Below are 18,681 nucleotides of genomic sequence, written 5' to 3'. Positions count from 1 at the left end.
AGGCACACTTCAAGTGGGGGGGGGGGGGGGGGGGGGTCATTTCTTCTTTTTTTTTTGTTTCATCGCAGGAGGAGACATCAGTATCCTCACATAGTACATAATGTCAAGCCACTGCGACTAATTCATTCACAGCGGAAATTTCAAATCAATTCATCGAAAAAAGAAAATGCTGCAATTTCAATTAGCAAATAAAACATCCTATAAAAAGACAAACCCTGATCAAATATAGAATCAGTGATCACAAACTTGTCGTTGAAACGAGTTGCCGTGAAAGACAACGGCTACACAGAAGAAACGGAATGTGAAACAGGAGATGTTGAAACTGAAATTATTTTTCTGCTCAAAATGTAAACAAATTAGAGAAGACTTCTTCATAAATTCACCCAAATAATCACAGCTGCTAACAAAGTAAGACATTTTTCAGAATTGTAAGATTTTATTAATCTCTTTATTACTTTATCATTTATATTCTATGATTTACTTTTTAATCCAAACGTCATGCCAATAAAGGGAATTGAATTGATTTGCAAATCCTGTGAACTAGTTTGTACATCAGTGAATAAACCCGCCACATTAAAAACCTGCTGAATCATTTCACTCTCACGTGGAAGCACTGCGGTCTGTTTTCATTTTATGAAGAGAAAAAGCAACGACCTTCCCTCTTCCATCACCACAGACATCCTCGGTGAGAGTTTGTTTTATTAAACAGAAAGTAAGTTAGATGGACTTCATCGTCCTGCATTTTTGCTTCTTCGTTTTGCATTATGATCTCGTGCATTTTGGCTGATTAAAAAGCACAACAAAAACTTGAAAGTTAAAATCTCACTTTTGATCACCTGAATACCAAAACCAGCGAGCAGGCAGTCAACTTTAATTGCATTTCATGTTGCTTTGAAGCAAATGCGGCCACGTTATATACCGTCAGTACTTCAGGCTGCATTTAAATGATCTAAAACACCAACAACCAAAATAGCTGTGCGAGGAATTCCTGTCTTAAAGCCAGAGTGCGTCGCCTCAAGGTTCAGATAATGTTCTGCATGAGAATTTCCATTACCAAAACAGGAGAGGAGAAAAGTGACCCTTCCCTCCAGTAACAGGACTTTGCTGTGTGTGTGTGTGTGTGTGTGTGTGTGTGTGTGTGTGTGTGTGTGTGTGTGTGTGTGTGTGTGTGTGTTTGTGTGTTGGCTTAAGTTTGTTTAAGTTAGGGGGGGCATCTTTTTTTTCAGGACATGGAGGAAAGTGGAGGAATGAGAAAACATAAACGGAGGAGTGGAACCTGCCTTCTGGACAACAGCTGCTGAATGTAGACAGACAGACGGCCGTACGGATCCTTTCTTTGGAGGCTTTTATTCTGAAACTCTTTCAGTATCAGTGCAGTAGATTGTACTCAGAAGTATTTTGGGTGTTTGTAATAAACTACTGTAACTCCAAAGCAAAGCTAAAAAAAAAAAAAAAATGTTGGCAAATTCAAATCAAATATACATCATCGGACAAATTCTTGCTTTAATCAAAAATCGGAACTAAAACCATCCAACTTCACTTCATGTTTCCACATGAAGTGTATTCATAATTCCTCGCAGCACATCGTCTGTGGATTTGTTCCCGTTCACAAAACAACTTGAGCGTCCTGCTCTTCAGCGGAGCAGCGGCCGCGGGTGGATGTTGAACAGCAGGTCGGCGTCGCCTCTGTGGATCTCCAGCAGGAGCGGCCGGTCGTTCCGCAGCACCTCGCGCACGTCGTCGGTGGTTCGAACCAGCTCTCCGTTCAGTTTCACGATGACATCGCCGTCCTTAATCCCTCCGCTGAAAAACAACGGAAGAGGAAGGAAACTGTGGTCGAGAGCTCGATATGAGGTACGCTGGAGGGCCTCGTATGGATTAAATAACAGGTCATCACTTCATAATAAGGTGATATTATAGCCCACACATACGGACACAACGAGATACACTTAATGGGGAAAAACATCAGAATATTACGCACATACGAAAGTTGTGAAGACAGACAGGTTGTCAAATTTTTTAAATCTTTGCGGGGAAAAAGAGGGTTTTTAGATTGACGCAGAGTTTATTCCATTCATTAATAGCTTGAAAAGAACAAAAATCAGATTGTGCAAAGGCGGTGCTTCGTTTTGGGGACGCTACAAGTCTCTGCTCGCAGCAGGCCTCGAGGTTAGTTAAAGTATGAATAGGCTGTTTTTAAAGTTGCTGTTTGGGTTAGGCTGCTGCTCAATGAGTGGAAGTCAATGCAACGTCCTCACAAGAATAGCTTGCAAACGTGTGTGTGTGTGTGTGTGTGTGTGTGTGTGTGTGTGTGTGTGTGTACACTTGTTTTTTTTTGCACGTGTGTGTGAGCATACTTTTCTGCTGGCGTGTTAGGTATGACCTGCTGCACCAAAACTCCGCTGCTGACGTCGGGGAAGTCTGGGTTCAGATGTTTCAGCTCTGCGACGAGACTGAGGCACAAATGACAAAACCAGAATCCCACTACTTCGTATTGATGCTAATAACACACAACTAACTAAGTCCATCCTTATCTCACTCAAATTACATTTCTGCTTCCGATGTGTGGACGTAACGACTCACCCTTCGGTGATTGTGATCATCCTGACGCCTAAAAAATATCTCTGCACTTCTGACACCTCTGAAAACGACACAAAAGCATTCCTCATATGTGTAAGCAGTCATAATGTTGCCACGACGACCAGCGTCGGTTCGTCGGTAACTCTTCACCTGCGTCCGACTGCGGCTCCTGCGTCAGTCGTCTCTGCAGTCGAGTCCTTTCCGGCACGACGGCGTTAACTGGGAGGAGATGTTATCGATGAACACGGAAAAGATCAGCGCTTCAATCGGTGAACGCGTTGGAAGGGCGACGCCCGCCTTTACCGTGTTTGGTCTGCGACTCGCTGAGGAAGCGGCTGATCCGGTCCGCCGGGATCGCGAAGGAGATCCCCGCCGTCACTTTGAGAGTGTTGATGCCGATCACCTCGCCGTCCTGAAAGAGAAGAACACACGATCGTACACAGGACAGGAAGTCAAACCGATGGGCCGAATTATTCTGTCTCGCATGACGAGTGCCGGAGAGGGTCGCACGGCGATTTGAATAAAAGCTCGTAGGAACTGTAAAACTGCATTTGTATAAATCTGCTAATAAACCCGTTTCTAAAACCGATACCGTCTTTTCATTTAGTTCGTATTTAGCTCCGTTTAAGTTGTTTTTAATACGTAAAACTAAACTGGAATTTACTGTCCAGGGTTTAAAATATAGAGCGATGATAACTGTACTGTTCAATAGACTCACAGCTTCCTCCGTAAACTTGGAAACCAATACGTATGTGATATTTCAGACTCGCATACGAATTCTCCAAGTGCTTAAAGTTCTGGCGGCCTTTTAGGTCAAAGGTCAAAGGTCACTTCACAGGAAACGTTGGACCGGTCTGTTTCGGTGGGAGCACCGGACTCACCAAGTTAACAAGAGGTCCTCCAGAGTTGCCGTACTTCTCACACATGTGAAAGATACGAAAATAAAAATCCTTTTAGAGTCAAAGCGCGACAAGAAATTACAGTAGTGCATACATCCAGGTGTATATTATTGTATCTGCGTGCGTGTTCACGTTAATAATGGCGTCGGTCTGGATGTAGTCCATGTCCGAGTCCTTGATGCCCAGCTCCTTGCCGTCTCTCTGCGCCGTGCTGACGATGCCGGTGGTGACGGTGTTCTGCAGGGCGAACGGGCTGCCGATGGCGACCACGAACTCCCCCGGCCTCAGGTCGGCCGAGCGGCCCAGAGACAACACGTGGAGCTTCTTCTGCTCGGAAACACACAGAAGGAAACACGGGGGGGCTGAAAGCTTACAAAACCCTCCAAGTATTTGAGATGTGGGTGTGAGAATACGCACATCAGCGCCGCGTCTGTGAGTCACAGAGCCAGCGTTGATGAAAGTATTCCCGCCCGTCTTATGAAACGTCTGGCAGAAACCAAAAAAAAAAACCCGTCCAAAGGTCGGCACCGATCCACCGTCAGGACGCGTTTTAACTTCTGCTCCCGTTTTCTTTCGACTTGTAAAAGTGCCAGTCACGAAGCTCGGTACCTGCGGGTTGACCTCGATGGTGGCGATGTCCGCCTTCCTGTCCACGTCTCGGACCTCGGCCTCGTACGCGTCGCCGTCGTGGAGCTGGACGCGCAGCTGGGGCCTCCCCGTCACCGCGGCGGCCGTGGTCACCACGTGAGCGTTGGTCACGATCACGCCCGAGTGGGTCACGATGAAACCGGAGCCGCTGGAGAGACGCACCTGGCGACCGAAGAGAGGATGTCTAGAGAGAAATTTAAAAAAAGACGAGGGCTGATATACTGGCAGAAATCATGTATTTTGCTTGTAGATATTTTTTGCATCCTCGTTGTCACAAGCTTCGGATTCCTGATTTTATTCTGCTGATAATAGAGAAGACAAAGCAGCAGGTTGGTGGAGACACTTTTATCAGACCGATCCAACGTTTCCTGTGAAGTGACCTTTGACCTCTAACCTAAAAGGCCCCGCAGGACTTTAAGCACCTAGAAAATTCATATACGAGTCTGAAATCTCACATACGTATCAGTTCCCGAGTTTACAGAGGAAGCTGCAAATCTATTGAACAGCATAGTTATTATTGTTATTATTATTATTACTTCTTAGTTTGCTTTCCAGATTTTTCACACGAGATTAAACTATTAGGCTTCAACAAAGAACGCAAATGTGCAGCTTTTAATTTGGGGTTAAAATAAAAGTTAACGTGTTAAAACGGGCGTGTCTTTTTTACGTTAAAGAAAGTTCCTCTCGCTACACAAACACACATTTACACACACACAAACCTTACAAACAGTTCAATGTGAACGACAGCAGGAGCTATTTTCTCCACCACATCAGCGATGAAGTTGAACTTGTAGCGAGGGCTGCTGGGATGGAGCAGCGACAGACCTGTACCGACATGAAGAACACACTGCATTAATGCATTAATACACACACACAGTCACGATTGCAAGATTAAACACTAGTTCTGTAAACTTGGAATATTAAAATGGGCTTCAATTATAGATTTCATTTCAAATACTTCGAGTGTATTTCTGTCACAGGTCCCCAGAGTTCATTGTGACATCTTAAATTAGGTTTTCAGTCAGACCAAAACCCCAAATTGTTCAGTTTAACACAATACTGAGTTGAAGAAACCACACGCTGAAATTAAATAAACTCACATCAGAGAATATTTTACTGTTTTTGCTTTAAAAAAAAAAAAAAAGCGATTCATTTTCTGATTTATCTGAAAATAACTGACTGGTTGTTGCAGCTTTTTTCCACTTGTGGTTTTGATGTTGTGGCGTTGAGGAACTGCAGTTTAAGTCAAGACACGACATGCAGGGTCTGTAATTAGTTTGGCTTTGGAGTGGTTTACACCGTAAAGAGGCTGTTTCATGTCCACGCAGCACACATTATACAAGTAAGTCCTCAACGTTTAAAGCGCATCTGTGTGATCAGAAGTTGCATCCAGTACTTCTATGTAATGACTTCCACCCTCCGGATGGGAGGTCGGGCGGTCCTACCTGCGCCTGGAGGCGAGCACGGTCCTTTGTGCGCCTGGCTGACTGCGGCTCTCCCCTTGTGCGCAGCTTTACGACCGGCTGCTTTCATCTTACACACGTTACCGTACGTTTTCCCGTCGCTTCCGCACACTTCGAGCCCCATCTTGCACCGGCAGACCCCTTTGGAGCCGCGCCGCTTCCCCGCCGCCAGCGGCTTGCACTCCAGACCGTCCCCGCAGGGCAGGTCGTTCCTGCGGCCGCAGGGGTCTCCCTCGCGCGGCGAACACACCAGGCAGCAGTTACATCTGTCCGGGACGTACCCGCCGAGACAGCTGGGGCTCGGACACGAGCTCACGTCGCACCGGGAGTCGCACTTGCCGGAGCGCGCGGGTTCGGCGAGGGAGCGCGCGAGGAGAAACACAGCTGCGAGTAAAAACGAGTTCATTGTGATGGATTTTCAGCGTCAGGAAGCTCGGATAGATGGTTCTTTACCCCTTCATGAAGTCATATTAAATGATCATGTGAAAAACATCCAACATCCAGGTTGCTTCTCTGTGTTGAGACCTTGAATAAAAGTCGACAGTCTCCGGTTATGAAAAAAATGTTCCTCCAGCTGGCACTCAGAGCTCTGTTTAGATTTAACTCATAGCCGAGGCGTCGGTGTCTGGAGATATTTTGACAGTCATATGACTGGACATCACTTCGTTTTGGGAACGACTAAAAACTCAGAGCCTTGAAGTGCGCCGGAGCCCGCGAGCCACTCTTGAACTGAAACTGCTCACGCGCGCCATCTAGTGGAGACAAAACAACATAACAGGCACAACTTCAAAGATGTGTCAGCTAAAAGTAAGTAAGGGGTTCAATCTCCTTTAGAGATTCCCTCAAAGGAAGTGAGTTTTCTAAAGTTAGATTGCATTTAACTGGTGATTGACATATTGAAAAAATTGAAACATAAGAACTTTAGATTTTTTTTTTTAGCCTTATCAGACATTTCGTTAAAAAATATGATAATAACATAACATTTTATAATCGATATCACTTTTGTATTCCTATTTAATAATTAAAACAAATGTTTAATTTCCCAGCAGGTCTTTTACATAAAGTTAACTCTTACTTGCAGATTCTGGATTTGTGACATGATTTATATTGTTAAGTTATCGGCACAAGTAATACACAAGTATTAATAATTTGTGAAAAACTGTGGACTACGAAGACAGATTTTTATTTTTTTCTTCTCGATACTATGGTGCTGGCTACGTAGCTCAGTGACTTACACACATTTAGCAGATTGCATGTTCTCCACAGGGGGCGCTGTTCTGTCATTGTATACCTGTCCTACTTTTGGCAAAATTTAGACCACCTGAAAAAAAAAAAAAAAGACTGAAAAAGCAAAACATTGGTGTTATTCGTTCGATCATCCGAGATAACTGGTGGAGACATTTTATTGACTGAACATTTTTATGAGTCTATGGAGGCTTTTTGAACCCAACCTCTAGTGGTACTCGGTGGTATTGCAGCTTATGGCACTTCTGCAACAGACCTGGAAGCTAACTCCACATTTATATACAGTCTTTGTCAAAAACCTATAGAGGACTAGGCTCTTTGATGTCCATCTTAAATGGGAAGTCAAACTAAAGTAGAGGCCTACTTTTTTTACAAATAATTCTGAAGTATACAAGCAGTGTACAGAATCAGGAAGACAAACTTTATGTTAGGTTGTTGTGACCTGATTGTCACTTAAAAAAAAGATTAAAAGATCTCTTTCATGTGGAGTATTTTTAACCTGTGGCTGTGTAGGGACAGCTTTCCACAAGAGGGCAGTGTTAAGCGAGGCTCCGTGTCAGCCTACCACCTGGCGATGACGCATGCAGGTACTATTGGCCTCACCAAAGTACACTTTGGAGTAACACCAGGCTGAAACGAACACAGTCGTCCCAGAGCTACAAATCAGTACCATCCGATGCGTTTCATTCTTTATACCTTCAAATTAGCTTTTTCTTTGAAACTGTAACATGTAAAATTGACCAAAACAAAGATCTGAATTTGCCAAATTTTATTTTTATCTGTTAAATATACAGCTTTTCTCATACAATCACTGAGTTGGAATAAAAATTTCAAGATGCATACATACGAAAACACAACGGCATCGAGCAAACTGTGAAATATTGTCCTCAATTTAGATTTTTCTTCTTCATACAATATATTGTAAAGGGGGGGACGGGAGCTGCCCCTAACCCCTCCCCCCTCCCACACACACACACCCACACCACAAGGTTCGAGAGAAAGCTGCTTGCCAGCATTTAAAATACATGTTCAACAACAAATACATTCTTTGTTATGAGGAGTCTATTTCTGACAGCGTCTCCTTGTATTGAAATGTTAAGGAGCGAGAATCTGTGTAGAAACCGTAAACAGGTTACATTCAAGCAGAGTGTTTATTCCAAGTCTTCCTCCTCCTTCTTAAATTCAAGTTTCAACAATATCCTTTACTTGAGGCTTTTTTAATATTCCTTCGATAAACAGCTTTTGGCAGTACTGAGAGTTGAAGACACTGGGTTTGGGTTTGTTCGACAGATGTGGTACAAAGACCAACGATGGCTGGAACCAATCAAACACCTTCAGCAGAGCAAGTGCACATCTGTGTTTCCTACAAGGCAAAGCAAATATTTTTTTTTGGACCGATGTCGACCGGGAGAAAAAATTCAAAAATAAAAACTCTCTTTCTGGAGAGATCAGTGAAAGCAGTTCCTTCAGATCCCCAAACACTCCTGGACCACATGTGTGTTACTTTGCGGTATGTTAAGTGTTTGTTCTTTGGCCAATACCCCACAAAGAGATCTTTGCATCAGACTTCAGTAGGTACTTTGGGTGGGTTAAAAAAAAAAAAAAAACCTTTCTGCTTCCTAACAATAAACAAAGCCCACCTCTGTGAAAAAGCCGATTATCCAATCAAGTCACCATGGTAACCACAAACAGCCCCAAGGTCTCTCTGGGAGACAGCGGTATGCTAATCTCTGCACCCTCTTCACAGAATGAGGATTAGGCCTAAAGTCAATTTCTCCACACAAAAAAAATGATTCCTCTTATTTTCTATCATTCACGTCTCCCCTTTTTTTTTTTTTTTTTTTACTTCTTTCCTCGCAGGGACAAATACGAACAGTTCCCAGCGTGATAATCTCATCTTCTCTCTTATTGTCGTCCCTCCCTCGTTTCAGGTTTGAACCCAGAAAACAGAGCGGTTGCAGAAGTCTCTCCTAAACGCCCCTCTTTCAGCCTTTCTCCGACTACCAAGAGGAGAAAAAGGGCCGCTTGCAGTGAAATGTTTGCGTGAAGGCGTTGCCCAGGGTTACCACGCGGCCCTGGCCGCCCGAGCGGCTGCGCTCCACCACCACCCGCGGCATCTGCACCAGCTGGATCGGGCTCTTCCCGTCCTTCAGCGCCTGGGTCAGGTTCAACACCTGGAAACCAACAGAAGTCAAGCGTGAAGTACGGAAACAACACGATGCAAAAGAGATGCGAGACACATCATTAATGCGATTATAACTTGCAGTTTGAAGGAGCACAGATCATGCAAATCAAATCTGAAATGTTTAGCCGCCAGTCCAAAAATATTATCAGTGACTCATGCAGAGACTTTGGTAAAGCACCAAAAAAAAAAAAATGGCTGATCAATTATTCATAGTCCAAAAAATATCTGAAAAAAATTCAACTCACTGAAGAAACTACATTAAAAAATGTTTTTAAAAAAAGAGGCTTTTATGAGAGAAGTGTGTGCTGCTGTCCTCTTTTGACCACTCATGTTTGGCAAATACACAATAAAGACACGTAAACAAAAACAGATGTTGAAGGTGAGAGCGGAACAGAACGACAAGAGGTGAGAACACAAAGGTGAGCTGAGATGTGTGTTGGTGAGTTTACAGAGCACACGGTGAACATGAGAGAAAGTAGGCCGTGGGAGAGGGGAAAAAAACAAGAGCACGGGGAGAATATAAAAGGAAACGGACAAAAAAAAAGTACAAAATAGAGGACACAACAGGGAAGGAGAAAAGGTAGAAGAAGAAAAAAATAGAACCAACTCACCTGTCCTCTCATTACAGACATCTGTCTCTCAAACATGGTTTTGTCGAAACCTTTATCTGTCTGCAGGCAAAGAAAATGAGTGATGTCAGTTTTACATTTTAATCTCCATCTTTTAGGGTCTAGGAACACGGCCAACCTTTTAACGTTTTTTTTTTTTTTTTTCTGTACCTTGAACATCTCGTAGAGGTCTTCGCAGAGGTCCTGGACGAAGTTCATGTCGGAGAGGCGGGACAGCACCAGCTCCCGGGTCTCCTGGGAGAAGGCCACTTTAGCCTGAGGGAGCCACGCCCAGTGGAACGGATCTGATGGAGGGACGCAACTCAACAGTTACTCCTCATCCCAACATGCATGACGATAAACAGCTGTTCCTCCCCACTACAGCCTCGGACTTTATTTTCCTGTCTAGTTAGTGTGTAGAGCTGTTTTACACTGTCATTGTTTTCCGTGTTGTTTGTATTTACTGTAAAAAGTCCTTTAATTGTTGCCAGAATTCTGACTGACGAGACCATCATGGAGAAAATAAAAATAAAAAGACTAATTATCTCTTAACGATTTGATTGTTGAAAAGGAAAAGCTGACTTTCTACACCCGAGTGGAACTGGACACATTCAATAGAATTTGGAAAAAAAATGGATTGAATATATGTCGTCAACTTTGTAAGATAAGAGGATGGAAAACTGGAAAGCTGCAGATGTTAATAGGTTTTTTTTCACACTTCTACCTTAAGCAAGATAATTGATTGTTTAAAAGTGCTAAGAAAGGGTTTACCCAAATTTAAATGGCTGACTGAGTTGAATGAGTAAACTACTGTATTTAAAAAGAAAATAAATAAGTAAATGTATGAGATGGAAATTATTTGCTTTTCATGACAGGAGTTCAGATGACAGGTTCCAATATAACATCTGTACAGTAAATATTAAACTTTACTAAACTGACTCTGTCTGAAGGTAAAAATCACTAATAAACATGCTGTATCTTGTTTGTTTAAGCCATTTAAAAAAAAAAATAAAAAAAAAATAAAAGTAATTGGGTGGTTTTACAGGGAGTTAGAGATTTGTTTTTGCTGTGATTGTCGTAGCCTATATTTTTTTGTTAATGTTTTTATTTTGTAAAATCTTGTGTGTTTTTAATTTGTGCCAAATCAAATGAAGTGATGAACGTACAGGCTCTCCATTCATCGGGGTGTTTGAAGGGGAAGGCCAGGCCGTTGTCGATGGCTGCGATCTTGATGCAGGAGTCCGGGCTGTTCTCCGGCCACTCAGCATCCTGCAGCGAGGAGGACGGGAAGATCGGAGAGGGAAATATTAATGACCGACGGCCGGGCGACTTATTGATCATCGCTCAAAAGAGGCGATTCATTAATTAGACAGATATATATGACAACCTTCCTCATTAATCAATACGAGGCAAATAGTGATTGATGATAGGCCGTCCTCTTGTGTTCTGCTTGGTGAGGTCATCGGGGTTATTTCCAGACCTGTAATATCGAAGCTACCGTCTGCTTATGTGCGTGTTTGTCTGTGAATTAGTGTATAAACGTGTCTGTCGTAAAATAAAAACATTAAATAAAATCACTTTGCAGACATAAAATAAAATGAACTGTGACCGCGGATGAAAATAACACCAGCGCTCGTGCAGTTGAACGGTATGAAGCGGAGTGAAGATGTACTTTGCAGATCATCTGAAACACTCCTTCAGTACATGTTGATTCAAGCTCACCTTTTGTCCGTCACCTCCTCCTTCTCCCGGCTTCTCATACTTGATCAACCAGTTGTCGTTCCCTCGATCTGAGGAGGAAGACGAGAATAAAAGTAGAAAGAAATGAAATGTAGTAAGTGGGTAAAGTGAGATCAAGCAGCGGTCTACTACAAATAAATATAACATAAGTGCAAACACAATAAACAAACAAAAAAACAAAACAAAAAAAAAAACTCCTGCCAACATTGTGGAAGAAGGAAAACACACAGGGACAGCTTTAACATGTCAACACAGACACCCCCCCCCACCTGTGTTTCTGATGACGTAGTCCAACACCACCAGCCGCTCAAACTGGGACTGCAGCTGCTTCCTGATGTTCTCCGGCAGCGACTCGGCCTCGAAGCGCCGCAGCCAGAAGTCGGCTTCGCGGTATCCCTCCACAAAGAGCTGAAAGGAGCCCACCTGGAGGCGCACACACACACACACACACACACACACACACACACACACACACACACACGTGATGTCAGCCACGGTGCACTTTGAAATACGACACCAGATTCCTCGCTCTTACTTCCTGCTAACATTTTTTTCTAACCACCCCTTTTCAAAAGCTATGAATCATCCAGAGGACCAAACGGGCAGCTGAACAAGATGTTACACACGATTGTAAGTAAAAGCTAAAACTGGTACGCGAGTACAGTTTACAAAAAAAAATTTAAAAAAATATTCTATGTTTGAAAGCACCACGATTCAAAGCAGAAAAGACATTTGGGCTTCCTCTGACCTACTTATTTGAACAAATGTCTTTTTTAGAAAACACAAAAATAGACTGTGTCTTGATGCGTTATGCAGTCCTATAAAAATGCTGAATCAGCAGCTATTTTGAGACCTCCGCTCGCTGAGACACCTTTTGTATTCAGCTAGTGTATATGTGAAGACATCATTTTAGCTTTACACAGTTTTTATAACAGTCCCAACGGGAAAACGTGATCTTGCAATAGCAATAATTAATGCATAATCAACCAATCTATATTCCTGGTTATTTCTGTGCAGTGAGATTATCGTGAGGAAGTGATTACACATAACTCTTTATCACGTAGTAGTTTAGAAAAATAAAGAGTTTTGTTTTGACTTTAAATTGTTGCCAATCCCAACGCTTCACACATTGCATCAATAATTTTTGACAAAAAAAAAAAAATAAATCAAGTATTTATCATTTCAACAATCACAAAAAAACTCTGGAGGAACTGAATGACCAAATGACCAAATACACCAGACAGCAATGAAGAAGAGAAGACTTTACACTCCTCAAGAACTGCTTCCAGTAAACAGCGTGAAGTTGGTGACATTAGACCCCGAAGGAGTACCGGTCCGTTACCTTGGGTGGAAGTCCCACTCGGTGGAAACGCCGACCCACCTTGGGGACTTTCTCTAACGCGTACTTCTTCCCTCTGGACTTCGCTCTGTCGATGGCGTTGTAGTGGAACGTATCGCTGGCCAAATACACCACCTGGAAAACAACAACCAGGAAGACACTCAGTCAGCACGAATCAGTTAACACGAATCCACCTTCAGAGTTTGTTTCCATGTTGTTGATTCAAAATCTCTACACAGGAATAGAAAGGCCGTGCTCCGAGATCCACACCTTGGTTTTCGGCACCACGCCGAGGCCGAGCTTGGTGTCGACCAGAGAGGCGGCGGCCTCCGAGAGGTAACCCTGGTTAGGCAACAAGCAGCCTCGGCCGAAACAACACGGACAGCACAGCTGACGAGGAAGACAAGGACACGGAGGGAGTTTTGGAGATGCAGATGTTAACGTGACTTCATATTCTGGTGCTAACTGTTCTGTAGTTTAAGAAAATAAACGAGACAATGAGATAAAAACAAATTAAAAAAAAAAAAGCAACGGTGTAACCTGAAACAAAAGCATGTCTGCTTGTACTCCTTCAGATTGTTTACAGACATGTTTGACATGTGACACGGCGTACCTTGTGAAAGTATTTGGTCCATTTGGGGTTCAGGTGACCGTAAGGTTCCTCTGACTTTGGTTTAAAAACACCAATGATTTTCTGTCAAAGAAAAAGAGGAATATTAACAAGTCAAACAACGCAATTCCACATAAAAGTGTCTCACGCCAGAAAATAGAATAAAAAAAAAACATTAAAAGAATAGGACATAACTTCACCACGATGAAACAACACAGAGTCAAAGTATATAATACAAATGTAATGCGACAGGGATCGACATCCTCTCCCCGTAGTTACTTGGTAATGTGATGCTAATCATGTGATGCTAATCATGTGATGCTAATCATGTGATGCTGGCTATCTGTCATCGACGAGAGCATGGCATGGCTGCACTCAGCTCCAGAGAAAACCCGACCCACACAAAAGTAACCTTAATGTTACACATTTTGGCATATTTCCTCTTCTAAATATGATCTTTTCTTTTCCTCATCCCATTCTCGTGTATGATTCCCGCCGCTCACCCCTTTTGGGTCTTTGACAAAGTAGCTCCCGCTGGACCCCTGGGAAATCCTTTCTGGAAAGACGCCGCTCTCCATAGCTTGTTCCGCCCTTTGGATAATATCTGCAAACTCAGGATCTTCTGGGAAATGATTGAAGTCCCCGCCGTTGGTACCTACAGCAGCAGGGGAATAAATCAAACATTATTTACATTCATTTTTACTTTTCAGGCAACGAGAATGTGCTGCAGTTAAAGAGGAAGGTATTCTCCTAAAGAATGGAACAATTATACAGAATTATTATTATGCTGGTAATAAAATAATAGAAAGATGCTTGAAACACATTGGTAGAATTACTTATTTACAAATTACGTGCTGAAACTTAAATGGTAAAATGGTAATTATGATGAAGCCCAATGTATTTTAAGATCAATGTGGACCGTCCTCATCTCATGCATGAAACCAAGTCTCCTGTTGTGGGAAGTGGGAGGCTGCAAGCGTTCCCATCACCCACTGGGTGAAAGGTGGGCAAAAACAGGTGGCGCGTCTATAACAGGACTATAACACACATATTTTAATTCACAAAGAGAATTTACCAACTACACACAGAGATGCTGCAGCTGGTAAATAGATTCATACCAAAATGTTGTGAAGTGGCCGCTATGCTAAAAGATTGATTTTCTGAAAAAAAAAAAAAAAAAAAAGGTCTTTTCTATTGCCTCGTAGCTTTAATATAATTCTCTGGACATGACTCCTCTCTGGTGGATTTGAGGTGCTAATTATTCCTGTGATGATTGGCACATGACCTGCCATGGTCTAACTTCTCCTCCCGGCTGGGGGGCAGAACAGTCAGCTGACAGAGAGGCTCCATATGCTCGGTATTAGTCACACAAAAGTCACAGCGGGGTGGAAAGGGGGGAGAGGGGGGGAGATGGGGGGGGGAGGCATGAAGGGACAGACGCAGGGAAGGTTGGAGAAAGGGACGGCGGGACGGTGAACATGCCATTTGTCACAGAGAGATAAGGAGAAATAAAAGGTAGCTTTGAAGCTAATTCACTGGAAAGGCCAGGGAGAGATGAAAAATGCAAATGAGGAAGAAGAGAATAGATGGATGGAGATATACAAATATTACATGGGGGGGTGGTTAGGATTAATTAAAGAGTAGATAGTTGTTAGAGTTTCCTTGTTATGTGGCCCACCTACAGTCCTGAAAAAAAAAACACCCAAACAGGGCAGCCTCAGAAATACCTCCAGAGCCTTTGTTACCATACCGGGTCATTCGTCTTCAAGTACAGTTTATTTCCAAACCAAACATCTTGAAACATGAGCACGGACGTCTCTCTCTAAAAGCCTAAAAAGTTTTGTGCAGGAGGTGAGAAAGAATTGGGGCCGAACATGTTTTAAACAAGGCTGCACTTGTGGGGTTTTTTTAGCTCCATTTGGTGCCAGCTTAGTCCAAGTCAGAATATAAAAATGAATTAAAACCATACAGTTGAAAGTAGAGCAAGTCTTACTTGAGTACGTCTCACCGGTAGGTCTGATCATGCTCTAAATAAAACATCCCTCAGGACCTCCAGACAAACCCCATTAACTGGTTACTGGCACACATAGTTTAAACTCAAAGATAATCAAGAGATGTTGAAGGCAACTTTGTGCTTTTTTATTTTGGTGATGCCGACTGTAAAACAAACCTATTTTGATTGAACAGTGAACATAAAAGTGATGTAGGTAGAGACAGATGATGATAAAGTTCTGCAGACAGACCCTGGTTTACAGCAGGAGACCGCCTGTGTGTGTGTGTGTGTGTGTGTGTGTGTCTCTCATGATGAGGGATGTACATGTGCTTCTGCTGCATTGGTGATGAAAGTCTATGATGATATCATTGCATGATGCAGCGATGCCTCTTCACCCGCCTGCTTCTTCCCCATTACCCCACCACCCCTCCCCACCCACAAAAAGGCCAGAATGAAAGTAAATACACATTTTAGCAGTTTTCTCGCCCCACAAATTCCCTCATTTTACACTGAACTGGATTACAGGGTGTTTTGTGTGTCTGCTTGCACGGCGGCCTCATGCATATTTAATATCTCAGACGTCCTGGTCAGTTAATGGGACCTAGAAAGCTCTTTCACAGCAGGAGTGGGAGCTCAGTCAGAGCTCTGGGGACCTGCAGTGCACACAGAGTGTTTGACATGTCACAGCACTGCTATGCTGGGAAAAAAAAAAAAAAAAAACTGGCTTACAGTTTGGATGAGTGGAGACACCGGGGGAAAACAAACTGTCTATTTAGGCCATTGCAAGCTCATAGATTTGATCTGATTTTACCTTCATGCTTTAAAAAACTTCATTCTATTTAAGCTGTTGAAAATGCATCAACTTAGATTATATTGTGCAACCTCATATCAGATAAATAAACACCGTTTCCTGCCACCGTTGGCCGTTGTGAGAGACGAGCGCAAGTACAAGTAAAGCAAAGGTTAGATGCATTTAAATTGAATCAATGACTTGTAGGGAAAAAAAAAGCCATGTTTTTGCATTGGAGACGATACGTGACTACTAATTAGCGAGGCAGTTTTGTCATTTTAGACCTGAGCACTATAGTCCTGAAAAGGCCACAGGAAATGGGAGACCAACACCTGCGTATTCAGGGTCGGTGTCTCTACCTGTGGCCTAGATTTCTGGGCCGGATAAGAGCGGCAGGTGAACAATAGGTGTAGAAACAGACCAGTAGAAATGAATGTACAAAAGGAATGAATGGTGATACTCAAATAAATGATACTGCAGGGTAAAATAAAATAAGGTGGGCAGTAGGAGGGGGAGTGTTGTTAAATCGAGTTAGCTGTTAGGTCAAAATGTGCCGCTTCCATGGCAACTGGATCACCTTGTATTTGTTTTTTTCCTGGTTTTAGACTTTCTCCAGTCCAAAACCAAGTCATGTGCATATGTAACTGACATTATAATCCATTACACACACAAAATATATCATGTTAAATGTATTTTTTGCAGCAGCAGCAGTGTTGAGTCTTTAGCTGCACAGAAACTTTAAGACCTGCTTCATTGTGTTTCGGCACTAATCCACAATGTTTAACAATACATTTACAAAAGTATGAATAATGGCTCTTTATAGTGACGTCACACCGTTAACTGAGCGCAAGGCTGCAGTGATCAGGTCACAAGGTTAAAGTCCCACCGCAACTGATCAATGCATGATGATAAGCTGAAGTAAAATGGATATATTGATGTTTTTTTTCTTTTTTCTTTATAACATTCACAGTGTTGTCTGATTGCTTAAAGACCGGCGACTTTTCCAGGCAACAAGTCAATATGAATACCCAACGTTGTGGTTCTCGGGACCCTTGAAAGGGGCCCCAGAGTGGAGGGGCCCCACAGTGGAGGAGCACCAGAGTGGAGGAGCACCAGAGTGGAGGGGCCCCAGAGTGGAGGAGCACCAGAGTGGAGGGGCCCCACATTGGAGGAGCACCAGAGTGGAGGGGCCCCAAAGTGGAGGGGCCCCAGAGTGGAGGGGCCCCAGAGTGGAGGGGCCCCACAGTGGAGGAGCACCAGAGTGGAGGGGCCCCACAGTGGAGGGGCCCCAGAGTGGAGGGGCCCCAGAGTGGAGGGGCCCCACAGTGGAGGGGCCCCACATTGGAGGAGCACCAGAGTGGAGGGGCCCCAGAGTGGAGGAGCACCAGAGGAGGAGCACCAGAGGAGGAGCACCAGAGAAGGAGCACCAGTGCAACCTTCAGAGTGTTTGCATAACATGACATCGATTTGACCACGTTGCATTCACTGTTATCTCGTCACGTGACAGTAATCCGCCTTTGAAGCATGAATCATACGAGTCCAAAAAAAACAAAACAAAACAAACAAACACCCAACCATATGGCACGCACCAAAACAAGACATGGTATCAGGTGTCCTGACTTTAACTGCCTGTTTATCCAAGCGGTACTTACTATAATAAGATTGCCATGACACGGAATATTTACCTGGGGAGGCCAAGGTGTCTTTATCCGACGACGAGCTGTGTCTGTTCCGCCTGCTCCGCTTCTCATGCGAGCCCCTCGGAGACGTCGAGCCTCCGGCCAAGCACGGCAACAGCAGCGCCTCTTCCCCGGAGCCGTCCGTCTCCAGCTCGGTCAGGACGCTTTCACGGGAGTCCGAGATGCGAACGGCGGCTCCGGGGTTCGCCGCGAGCCCCAAACCCATCCGGCTCCTGTCGAACAAAACCGCCGGAGGGTCTGTTGCGGGAAAGTTCGACTCCAGCACCGGCGCAGCTGCCGAGCCGGCGGCGTCCGACGCGGCGTCCGACGCGGCGGGCTCGCTGGTCTCCGTCTCCGTCGGGTCGCACTCTGACATCATGGTCGCTCCGTTTTTGGACACATACGCTTAAATGTACGTTGAATTGCGTTTGACTTCTCCTTCGAGCTGTCAGCCTTTCATCTTCGAGAGCCGCTCTTCGCCCCGGGGGCGCATAAACCCCCAAAACAGACGAATCGAAAGCGGTTGCTTCCGCTCACCGATGTGTCCACATAATCCGTCAAACCTGCTTCCTCTTCTGGGCTTCCTAGTTACCTTTGTGCGCGTGCGCCATACAAAGGAGGGCTTGACGTTGCCTTCAGAGGCCGCTCGGAAAGCGCAAACTCCACGTTAAAAAAAGTTACTCCGTCACAATCTCTGGTGACGAGTGGACGCGTCAAAACTTCTTTCACACATTTCTATTGGAGACATCTCCTACTACTTGTTCATCTTAAAAAAAAAAAAAAAAAAGACATTCACAAATTAGGCTGTAGATAATGTCAGTTGTCAATCAGGTTCAATCCATACAAACATGCTTTCAAAGTCAATAAAAACGTATTTTATTTATTCTAAGTTAAGTATATTA

The 18,681-nt window shown here is 43.8% G+C and overlaps 2 protein-coding genes across 2 annotated transcripts; both read right to left on the bottom strand.

The window, feature by feature from the left end:
- Positions 1 to 500: 500 nt before the first annotated feature.
- On the bottom strand, positions 501 to 6,232 carry htra3a (HtrA serine peptidase 3a). The gene is made up of 10 exons (XM_069165973.1): positions 5,573 to 6,232; positions 4,847 to 4,952; positions 4,089 to 4,311; positions 3,612 to 3,806; positions 3,462 to 3,494; positions 2,884 to 2,992; positions 2,731 to 2,799; positions 2,584 to 2,641; positions 2,358 to 2,453; positions 501 to 1,803 (listed from the first exon to the last, which is right to left on the bottom strand). The coding sequence occupies exons 1-10, from the start codon at positions 5,994 to 5,996 to the stop codon at positions 1,635 to 1,637; spliced, it is 1,482 nt and encodes a 493-aa protein (XP_069022074.1). The 5' UTR covers positions 5,997 to 6,232; the 3' UTR covers positions 501 to 1,634.
- Positions 6,233 to 7,589: 1,357 nt separating this feature from the next.
- pi4k2b (phosphatidylinositol 4-kinase type 2 beta) lies at positions 7,590 to 18,351 on the bottom strand. Its single transcript, XM_069165933.1, has 11 exons — positions 17,786 to 18,351; positions 13,821 to 13,972; positions 13,321 to 13,401; positions 12,978 to 13,097; positions 12,711 to 12,842; positions 11,638 to 11,791; positions 11,351 to 11,418; positions 10,795 to 10,897; positions 9,800 to 9,933; positions 9,632 to 9,691; positions 7,590 to 9,009 (listed from the first exon to the last, which is right to left on the bottom strand). The coding sequence occupies exons 1-11, from the start codon at positions 18,156 to 18,158 to the stop codon at positions 8,836 to 8,838; spliced, it is 1,551 nt and encodes a 516-aa protein (XP_069022034.1). The 5' UTR covers positions 18,159 to 18,351; the 3' UTR covers positions 7,590 to 8,835.
- Between the last annotated feature and the right edge of the window lie 330 nt (positions 18,352 to 18,681).

Source organism: Embiotoca jacksoni, unplaced genomic scaffold, assembly GCF_022577435.1.
Source record: "Embiotoca jacksoni isolate LCO1_2020_lvr unplaced genomic scaffold, fEmbJac1.0.p SCAF_36, whole genome shotgun sequence".
Lineage (NCBI taxonomy): Eukaryota > Metazoa > Chordata > Actinopteri > Embiotocidae > Embiotoca > Embiotoca jacksoni.
Note: the sequence above shows the minus strand (reverse complement) of the source record. Positions and strands in the feature narration are given on the sequence as shown.

Coding starts and splice junctions, on each gene's coding strand:
- htra3a (XM_069165973.1), bottom strand. CDS start 5,996: ATGAACTCGTTTTTACTCGCAGCTGTGTTTCTCCTCGCGCGCTCCCTC. Junction 4,312..4,846: donor CACATTGAACTGTTTGTAAG/GTTTGTGTGTGT, acceptor ATTTCTCTCTAG/ACATCCTCTCTTCGGTCGCC. Junction 2,454..2,583: donor ATGATCACAATCACCGAAGG/GTGAGTCGTTAC, acceptor TTTGTGCCTCAG/TCTCGTCGCAGAGCTGAAAC.
- pi4k2b (XM_069165933.1), bottom strand. CDS start 18,158: ATGATGTCAGAGTGCGACCCGACGGAGACGGAGACCAGCGAGCCCGCC. Junction 13,402..13,820: donor TTGTCAAAGACCCAAAAGGG/GTGAGCGGCGGG, acceptor TTTCTTTGACAG/AAAATCATTGGTGTTTTTAA. Junction 12,843..12,977: donor GCGTGGTGCCGAAAACCAAG/GTGTGGATCTCG, acceptor GTTGTTTTCCAG/GTGGTGTATTTGGCCAGCGA.